This window comes from Melozone crissalis, unplaced genomic scaffold (genome assembly GCF_028551555.1).
Source record: "Melozone crissalis strain CALT ecotype California unplaced genomic scaffold, PUWL_Pcris_2 ptg000018l_1, whole genome shotgun sequence".
NCBI classification, from domain to species: Eukaryota; Metazoa; Chordata; class Aves; order Passeriformes; family Passerellidae; genus Melozone; species Melozone crissalis.
This window is the reverse complement of record NW_026535796.1, coordinates 20491579-20502298: the sequence shown is the minus strand read 5'-3', so window position 1 is coordinate 20502298 and position 10720 is coordinate 20491579. Positions and strand designations below refer to the sequence as shown.

Genomic DNA, 10720 nt, shown 5'->3' with positions numbered 1-10720 from the left:
AAGTAACCTTCTCAATCTTATCCAGAATTGTGGTATTAAACTCAGCAGTTTCTGTTGTTAATACCATCTCACTGTGGTGTTAAAAAGATGAAGATTCAGCTGTGTGTGATGGGGAAATAGCATTAGCTCTCCTTGTCTGCAATTTCTTATGGTCTTGGTGCCTAGCTGCTAATATTTTTTCATATGCAAAATATTTTGGCCTTGGGACTATTGGTAGCAAAACCATAAAGCCCTCTTCAGACATCAAAGGTGATTGCCATGCAGTATCAGTTTAAAACATTTTACTTAGTTTTAATAACCTGAATGAAATGGGCTTCTACCTTTAAAGAGTTTTGTTTCCCAGGTGCTTCTTTTTGCTCATAAATTGTTGTGAAATCAATATTTTATGAAGCATGTTTAATTTTTCAAATTTGTGTTGGATAACAGAGATATGGATCGGTGGCCATTTAGGTCTTTGACCATCTATTCTTATCAATTAAACCAAACTTAGAAATTTGATTTGAAGGACTATTGCTATTTCCTCTCACAACCAACTGTGTCCTGTCTCAGGTCACACATATGTTCTGAAGGTATCTCCCTGAAATGCAATTTTGCTTAGTATCATCTGGAACTTGTTCAGTACAGTGTATTGAACTATTTTGAAATCGGAGAGCATGTGAAGGGGATTGAAGGATGTACGGTAATTGGACACTGGAGACATGCAGTAAGATACCAATTTTCTGCTCACTGCATCACAGTGTATCCCACACTCAAACACACTTAAGGCCAAGAAAGGTCCAGCAGAGAGAGATTAGGATCTTCTGTTTCTGGTGAATTCTTCCTTAGAGGTAACTGGAGAGAGAGAGGTATTCTTTTCTAGATCTGGAGCTGGTTAAGAAGTTGATTTTTACTGGCTTTACATGAAGAAACATTGTGAAAGAAAGGCAGATGCTGGCGTCTAGGAGTTTGTCAAGGGTCAGCCAAGATAAGCCTTACAGGAGTCCCTCAGAGCCTAAACAAGTAGGCAAGAGCTATAGAAGAGTATATTCTTTCCACAAATTTTCCAACAAGGTACATGGATAATTTCTGCCTTATATTCAGAAATCCTGCTCACTGTTTTATTTGAGCTCATGAGCTCAAACTAAAGTACCTGAACTGTCAAAATGGGTATCATGACTGACTCCTTAATGCCTGCCAGGGAGGATATAATTTTATTTGTCAAAGTCCTCCCACGACTGCAAAGTTCCAATATCCTATTGGAATTCCAACTTTGTAAATTCTGCAGGTTCCGAGGAACTCTGGTGCAGTTTCATTTCTCAACTGTTGTTCCATGTTGGAAATATTTTTGTCAGGATTAGATACTGTGATTTTTGCCTCTGAATTTTTCAGTGATGGTGAGCACCTGCTCCTTCCTGATTTTACCAGCCCCATACTGGTTGGAAAACACGTATTCCTGAGACAATCAAAACAGCTCCCTGTAGATGTCTGGTACAGCCTGCTTTACCTTTTGTATGTCCCATCTCAGAATCTGTGATGCACCTAAAATCTCAGGTGATCTGAAGGAAACCAGAAAAGGTAGCTTCCCAGCCACTGGCATGGTGTCTCGTATGTTCACACTTGTTTTGTCCCAAGTGCCAGTTCTGGCACTACTACTAGATTTTCTTCAAGCAGAGGCATTTGGCAGCCTTGACAGCTTGACAGCCAATGTCTGAGATGAGCTCTTTCCAGCTCCATGCCCTGCAGCACTTCCTGTGGAGAAAATTCCTGCAGAGAGAACCCTTGGGTAGGAGAGGTGACAGAGGCCTAGAGATTGGCCCATTGTTTCCCTTCCTTGTACAAAGTTCAGCTAGTGAACACATCTTTTGTGGGTAAAACACCTCTTTTTGTAAACTTTTGTTACTAATATTTCTGCCGTTACTGTGCGTTTCTTATTCCACTGTTTTTTGCTTTCAGTAAATTGTTATCTCAACCCATAAATCTCTCCTTTTGTCCCTCCCTTACCGAATGGGAGGGAGGAAAGGGGGTGGCTTGTCTAGAGTTTAATGTCTGGCAGGTGTTACACCACCACAGGGTGGTCCAGTCATTCCCTACCTCAGCTGGACACTGCTGTGCTAACTCTGCAGGGCCAGGTTCCTGCAGCAAAGGGTGCATCCATGAGGGTGGCCAATGTGAGAAGCTGCCAGAAGCTTCCCCCATCTCCAGCAGAGTCAATGCCTGCTGGCTCCAAGACTCACCCACCGCTGGCCAGGGCCGAGCCCATCAGCAGCAGTTGTACTGCCTCCACGATAATGTGTTTAAAAATGGGAAAAAACCCTGTGCAACATCAACTGAGAGGAGTGAGAGCATGTGAGAAACAGGCCTGCAGATATGAAGGTCAGTGAGGGAGGACTAGCTCTAGACTTTGGAGCTGAGATTCCCCTGATGCTAAACAACTGTTAAATAACTATTTAACTGGCTGTTCAATGGCCACGGTGAGGCAGGCTGTCCCTCTCGGCCCATGGTGGAGCAGATATTTACCTGCAATCCCTGGAGAACCCCACATGGAGCAAGTGGGTGCCTGAAGGAGGATGTGACACTGTGGGAAGCCTGTGAAGGAGCAGGACTTGTGGGCCCATGGAAAAAGGAGTCCACACTGGAGCAGGTTTGCTGGCAGGGACCCACACTGGAAGGGTGTGTCTCTGTGGGACTGCACCCCAATGGAAAGGACCCACCCTGGAGCCGTTTGTGATGAATTGCTGCCTCTGGGAAGGACTCAGGTTGGAGAAGTTCATGGAGGACTGGTTTCAGTGGAAGAGACCCCACACTGGAGAAAGTGAAGCTGCCGGGGTGGAGGAGGTACTGAAGATCAGGAGTAAAATAAAGCCCAAGAAGAAGGGAGGGGTGGAGAAAAGGTGTCTTACGATTTAAGTTTTATTTCTGATTATCCTATTCTGATTTGATTTGTAATAAAGTAGGCTGATTTCCCCTAGCTGAGTCTGTTTTGCCTTGATGATAATTGGTGAGTGATCTCCCCCTGCCCTTAGTTAAATCCATTTGCCTTTCATTAAGTTTTCCATCCCCTGTCCAGCTGAAAAGGATGGGGTGCATGATAAAGCGAGTTTGGTGAGCACCTGCTATCCAGCCAAGGTCAAACCACCACAGCTTCTCAGTGTTGCTTGGTTGTGTTTTGTTGAGGGTTTCGAGTTTTTTTGGTTGTGGCATCTTAGGGACTTTTTTGTTGGTTTTTTGTGTGTGTTTTTGTGGAATTTTTTGGGGGGAGTGTGAGGTGGAAGGGTTTACCTAAGGGGAAAACATATTTTTCTATAGTCTGGGTATTAACAGGTGTTCCTGCCCTCTCATCACCCTCATGTCCTTCCTCGAGACTTGCTTCAACTGGTCCATAATTTTTCCAGTGCCAGGACTCCAGAGCTGGGCACAGTACTGTTGGTGGGGTCTCACCCCAGCAAGAGCAGAGTAGAAGGGCAGAATCCCCTCCTTCAACCTGTTGGCCACACTTCTTTTGCATCTCTTTAACTGAAATGTTATTGAGGGTAGATTCCTAACCCTAAAATGGTTGCTTACTTAAGTAATTTTCATTCAGAAACAAAGTTCTAAGGTCAGAAATTACTCTATTGCATATGTTCCTGGCATGTGAGGGTGGAAGGAGAAGACAGGTTGTGGCTGCTCTGAGCATATATTATCACATCCTGCAGCTCTGAAGAGGTGGTTTCATATCAGATGTCTGGGCATGTGAGTAACTGGACCCATACAATGGCTACTGATCTGCTCCTGCACAATTTTCTGTCAGAAATTTGAAGACTTTGGTGTCATTTTTACATCACAATTGGATGACACCGCATTGTGTTTAAAATATCAAGATGTTAATATTTAAGATAAATCAATGTGTGCCTTGAAGTTTTGTGTTTGTGCAAGTCTTCTGAAAGCAGGAAAATTTATACCCCATTAACAAATATACAAATTAAATAGGGAAAACGTCTACCAATAAGCAACTTCAGCCCCTCTATCTCCAAGAAAAGAAAAATAAATACAATTTGGTTGAAGAAAAGGCCTTCTAAAGTTATTTTATTTATGACACTTTTGCTTGCTGATTGTGGTGCTGTGTGCCTACATGTAGCTACTATTATCTTCTCTGGTTTGGTAATTGCTGAGGCTTCTAGAACATAGATATCCATGCATAAGTGCTGTATGTTATCACACCCTTATCTTGAATGGCTGATAACTCTTGGCACCTTGGTGTGTACAGCCTTCCCCAAACACACACCTCTGGTATTTAGCTATCAAATAAACCCAGCAAACTCCCTCCCCTTTTCTTCTCATACTTTCCCTTCCATGCAATGAGGAAGGTGGGGCTTGGATACACCACTTGCTCTTCAGCAGGTGCCTCCTTAAATTCTGCATAGGTAGTTTGTGAATCACAGCTGTTGCCTCTGACAGTGAAGTGACAATCCATCTCCGACCTGTATGCAGCTGGGAGCAGGATGGGCTCATACTGGAGTGCTCCTGAGGTAAGAGTGTGAAAGCTCTAGGAACTGAAGATGGCCTGAGGTGTGTTTGTGGCTGGGATTCTGGTCAGGAGAAGAGGACTCGTGAGCTTTTATTTCTAAGTTCATGCATGTATTTACTTATTTATGTAAGGATGACTTGTACCTTTGCTGGTATTAGTGGCTGAACTTCACTACCAAGATTGCCTACCTTGTGGAAGGCAATCTTGGTAGTGAAGTTCAGCCACAATGGGTGGTTGACACGCAGGCTGGGAACCTTCTGAGTGCCTCACAGGAGCTTTCTGTGAATTTGGGATGAATCTGTGGTTTGACCCAAGCATTACGTAAGCTGTGCTCTTTCACAGTGCAGCATCTGCCAGCTGTGACTATAAAAATATATGGTGTCCAGGTAGCTGTGCTGGCAACCACGGTAGTGATGCACTCAGGAAGGTCACTGCCTAAAACCAGTGATTAATAGTGATGGTCTTAGTTTCACATTTGTCCATGACTTATGCACAAAAAAAACTTGATCTGTCTAAGAAGTTGGGGCATGGGTCTTTTTTTCTTTTGTTTATTTGTTTGATGGAACATAAGTGGAAGAGAAAACCCTAAAACTGACTGTTGGGTTCCAGTGAATGAACATACTCTGTCTCCTTCTCAGTTCTGAAATTAACCTTCAGTTTGCTATGAACAAGTTATTTGATTATTCTGTGCCCTGCTTCCCTGGTTGTATAATGGAGATTATAGAGCTTCACTCCATACACATGGATATGTGTTGAGATAAATGTGTATTGATGCTTGCAGATCTCAAATGGGGCATCCCCATGGCTTAAGAAATAACACACATGAGCGTCTAACCAATCTAGTCAAAGAAACACTAAGCATCTACAAATTCATCTTTTTAAACAGATCCTGGCAATGGTCTTTGTGTGGAAAGTATGCATAGAAAGCAAGGAAAGAGACTGTCCTCTCTGCTCTTCCCCTTTCCCTTAACCACTGAAACAGCATCAAGAATAAAAGTAGAGACTTAGAGATAGGGGAGTGAGGGGAGACTTTTTCTACCCGGAACCTAAACCCAGACAGAACACATTAAAACATGCCCTTCTCTTTTGGAGTTAGACATAAAAAACATACCAAGGTCAGCTTATCATAATTTCAGAGTGATGGGAGAATTTGTAACTTCTCACCTGAATCAATTCCTAACTGGACAAAAAGAGAGGAGTGACATAACTCCCTTAAGGAATTTGGAGGAGTCATTTTGCTTGTAGGGAATGGGAGAGGAACTAGGTAATGCTTTCAGTGAAGCAATAGCTAAAGTTTCAGGTACTGAAATCTGCAAGAATTTACAATTATTTTGAGTCAGACCTTTCCTTCTGCACTTGACATTTCAGCTAATGATCCTTCTGCAAATATCCAACATCTGGTTTGATTGGGGAAGTCTTGACATCTCTTCCAAAGCTGTTTTCTTGCATCTATTTTTTTCATGTTGTGCTGCATTGTGCTAATGGTGCCTCACTCACTAAACAGTGCCACAAAAAATTATTTCTTCTGTCAATGACATATATATGCAGCGGTAGTCCTTCAAAATTTTTCCATTTTTTAAACTCTATGTAGATGTGATTTTAACTTCCAAAGTAAGTGCAAGCAGTTCATAGTCCAATTTTGCTGCATGGCTTTGAAAATTTCAACAGGAATTTGTGGGAGAGCATCTTTTATGAAGCATAAGCAATTTAATGTTAATGCAGGTAATAAACTTTTTCATTTTTCTGCAGAGTGATGAATGCCCCTGCTGTTCATTCTTTGTGAAAATCATAAGAATGAAAAACCTGAGAAAGGCAGATCTGTGTGAGTATTGCAGTCTTTCTTTGCACTTTTTAGTAGTTTGGTTCTGAAAGCAGAGAATGTGTGCTTGCCACTGGCATTGTAACTAGTATCTATGTATGAAGTGACACCATGGTTTCAAATACTGATGAATATTTTAATTTGGACTATGCTTTGAATACATTTTTATATAAACAATACATTTTGGTTTATAGCATGTTACTATTATTAATGGAAATAACAAATGTCTACTGTGGTGTACTGTAAAGTACCTTAACTGCTAACAAGGTTTAGAGCCAGACTGATGAACAAATTCAGGTGTTAATTCTCAGTTGCAGTTTTTGAATTTCTTTTTGCTTTAAAGAAAATAAAAGGTAGAAGGAGCACTATATGCCTTATTGTCAAACAGCTTCTTTTTCTGTCAAAATTTCACTGAAATGTATTCGAATTAGACTTTTCAGGATAAACAAATACCACTGAAATGTTTCTGAGGACTTGGAATGGGTAAAAGTGGGAGTGAAGAGGGAAAAATATCAGCTGTTCCTCAGTTAGGAGAAAGAAAGGTCAATATCTCAAATACCTGACTCAGAAATAACGAGTCAGGAACAAAATGGAAAGGAAGTGAATATAAATCTTTGTGTATCAAATAAGACCAAGTGAACACAGCAACTGTATTTGCCTCCATGGAGATTCCTATTAAATTCTTGGTTTTCTGCCATTGTGTCTGGCACAGGGATATTGCCTTTTTTCAAAAACAGCAGATCTTTAGAAACAAGTGAAAGGATGTTTCAATTTCCTCTTTGCCATTTCTATCTCAGCTGAACAGTTTTCTGGCATGTTGCCATCCCAAGGGAACTTCTGTGCTGCCCTGACAGGCAATAGCATCAAGACTGATAACAAAATGTGTACCTCTGGCCTTAAAATGAGGGATGTTTCTCTCTTTCTCAGCACTTTAAAATGTTTCGAAATTATGATCTTTACATTCTTACAGACAACAGAACTTCCAGAAATCCATAGCTATTTATCTTAGCTGCTTATCTTTTATTAGTATTTATCCTGTATCTTCATTTTGAGCAGATGGTTGATTACCTGACTTCAGGTTTGAAGCTATAACACTGGAGATTTGCTTCCAAAGCCAGATGTGGAAGAAGGTCTTTGATACAAAGAGGCAGAAGAAGCAGTGCTAGGTGACAGGGTCTTAGAGGAGCTGCTTCATTCACTCCCTATTCCAGCTGCTTTTTTTTATTGTGTGCAAGAGAGCATCACATTTTGTTTACCCTCTGAGGATCAGGACCAAGTTACCAGTGTCACAGCAGAGAGTCAGTGAGTTTTTATCTCCCCTGCGTACATACACTATCTCAGAGCAAATAATTTTGTTAGTAGAGCCATGCCACATGGTGTGATACACACAGCACAAGAAATGAGACTGTTAAAAAGCATTATATTGAATAAGAAAAACAGTGTGAGAGTGTAATACACTTCTTTATGTGGCTCACATTTATTTGTTTTAATTACTATTTCTGTACAACTTAAAGTTGTTAAGAGAGACAGAGATGAGGACAGAGAGTTGAAAGATGGCACAGAAATAATTCCAGCTGCAAAGAGCCATTGGTGTTCTGTTGGAGTCAGAATCTGGTTTTGGAAGACTGTCAAGCATGAGTACATTTTGCTTTCCTTCAGCTGTGGCATTGCACACCTCATGGGCTCTCTTTGTGCAGAGGGGCTGCCACCCACAGTGTCCATGTCTTCTGGCACATGGACATACAATATAGGACTTAAAAAATTATGCTTAGCTGTGGCAATCACATATAATCTTTTCCCTGTGTATCAGACAAAAGATTGTGTTTGTGCATGGTGTAAGTGTAATAACAAGGATTAGGCTGCTAATATGCAATAAAGTCTGTTAGTAATAAGGCTTACTTATGAACCAGAAGGAATGGCTCGCTAATTATGAAGGTTATCAGGTAACTATAATCTAAGTAGTATGTATAATGAAGACGTAGCTGTTGCAACTTCTAGGCATGTTTGAGTTTGGCTAAATTTTCCTAGTGAAAATTTAAAAGAATAAATAGTGATACCAGACCAGTCCAAAGTCTCATTTGAATTGAGAACATGTCCCCAGAACTGGCTTACAATAAATGTTTTGGGGTATGGCAAACACTGAACTATGCTTTTTCCTGCCCCACTTTTTTAAAAGGTCTGTGGTTCTTGAGGTTTGTGGCTGGGAGATCTGGCTTCTGAGTCAACAGTAGTGTTTGCATTTAATTGTCACACCCCAGATTATTCGCTTCTGGAGGCCATTAAGGGATCTTATTTTGATACTTGTCATTTCACTTTGCTCTGGACACAGATACTCATTTTCAGTTTCATAGGAAAACACCATTCCCAGTTTCGGGATGTTATTCTTTGGGGAGGTTTATATGATTATATTGCTAACTAAACAGTTACAGACATTTCTTTTTTCTCTTTGTCTTGCATGGGCAGCAGAAATGCCTGCATGAGAAAACCTGGTCCTTCTCAGGCTGGTGTGAAAAGGCCTTTTTGCATATTAGATATGTCAGCTCTTATACCAAGACAACCGCCCCCTTGTATTTATCTCAAGAATTGCAGAATGCAATCATTATATGACTGCTTTAAAACTGAGACAGCTTTGTGACTGTCACAAATCTTCATAAATACATCCAGCATTTCTGCAAAATCTGCCTGGAGGTTGCAATTTCTTTGCAACTGTCAAACATGGCTTACCTGTGGCACCAGAAAAATGGGGAGTCACTGACAGCATCAGGAACAAGAGTCACAAGCTGAGGTGCCTTGGCTCTCCATGCTCTTGTTTTTCAAAAGCTTGTCCACCAGATAAGATCACTGGAAGAGGGCACAGTTTTTCTGTTCACATCCCACATGTATTTCACAGAAGCCAGCTTTATGCCGGGCTCTGCATTTCCACCATTTCACCATGGCACAGTTACTTTCTGGAGAGACTTGTCTGCCAGCCAAGTACCACTGCATTTCACCCTATATGCTGCTTATAAAAAGAGATGGATGTGTGTTGTGTAGATTCCCCAGAGCAGATCTTGTTTTCAGCGTGGTTGCCCAGACCTGCCTTGCTTTGTACAGTCCCACTGGAGCACACCCAGCACTCACTGATCCCAGAGGCTGCCGCCACTGCAGTCACAGCAGGCCATGGGCTGGCGCAGCTGCCAAATCTAGTTTTTCTCAGTGGCTGGGTTCACTGATCTTCCAGGAGATAAAATATCTTCTACACTGCAAATTGGCATCTATGGAAGAGAAACCTGTTTGCTTCATGGGCTACAAGTGAAATATAAACTTAACATTTTATACATATATGTATTTAACAGAAATACTCCATTCAGAAAACAAAAAAATGTCTTTAGAATTGGTGGCACATCCTAATTAGTATTTCAAAAAGTCCAAGGCTACAAAAAGTTTTTCCTGGAAGAGTCTACAGCTAATTTTTTTTGTTTGTTTTCATTAGTATGAAAAGATAATCAGCATTCTCAATCGATAAAGCTTTAGGCTCCTCTTTAGCTATAGTACTAAATCTGGGCCTTATTAAATCTGAGCCTGTTGCTATATAATTTCATAGCAAGCTCACAATGCTACCCTACCTATTGATTTTAAAAGTTGCAAGGTAGTAGTACCAATGTTTTTCCTTATATCACCTAAAGCCCGTGTAACTCCATCAAAACAACAAAAGCCTTCTCAATGCCATGTTCTCCAGAGGAAACAAGTGTGTGTGGAAAGGACTGATTGAAGATACGCTCACAATGTGCTGTGTATATTTCCTTTTACTTCACCTCTGACTGTATCACTGGTGTGAGAAGGCAGCAGCAGTCTTTGTGCAAAGAGGGCAGCCAGGCCATGTGGTCAGTGCCAACAGGCAGCTGCCTGGGCTGGCCAGTGCTAATGGCACACTCACTTTAGGGTAAAATTGCTTCCTGTGGTCATGGATGTTTGCAATGGTTAAGAATAATCCTGGGATGTGATCCTTTTAAAGAATGTTAGTGTCTTTTCAGGGCACCTCATTTAGGTTCCTGATGCCACTGCCTCCTCAGACAGGCTGCTTTTGCATCAATGGAGAGGAAAGCCTAAAAGAGCACAAAGACAAATGCTTGGCAAGAAGAATCTGCACAAGGACAGAGAAGTCATTATGTGGATAACTGCCAGGTTGCAACAAATCCTGTAAACAGGGATTTCCTAACTGGTTAGGAAACTGAAACAGGCATAAAAACAGCCAGTAATCACAAAGAAGATCCTCCCTGTGATGTCATATCCCGGAGCAGGGCTTTTTTACTGTAATTGTAAGCTGCTAAATCAAGTTCAAGAACTTATTGCACAACTACTGAGGTACCTGTTGAAATGGAGGCCTGGTCTCGATTGATGTTTGTAATGAAGTCATAACCACAGTTAATAATAGGAGT

General features: G+C 41.3%; 1 protein-coding gene across 1 annotated transcript in view; it reads left to right on the top strand.

Moving 5' to 3' along the window:
* The first annotated feature begins 4457 nt into the window (after nt 1-4457).
* Nucleotides 4458-10720, top strand: part of LOC128936233 (cytosolic phospholipase A2 epsilon-like) — a 32538-nt gene continuing 26275 nt past the window's right edge. The window contains exons 1-2 of the mRNA XM_054274989.1: nt 4458-4484; nt 6233-6305. Coding sequence (XP_054130964.1) covers nt 4458-4484; nt 6233-6305 — 100 coding nt within the window. The remainder of the gene's footprint in view (nt 4485-6232; nt 6306-10720) is intronic.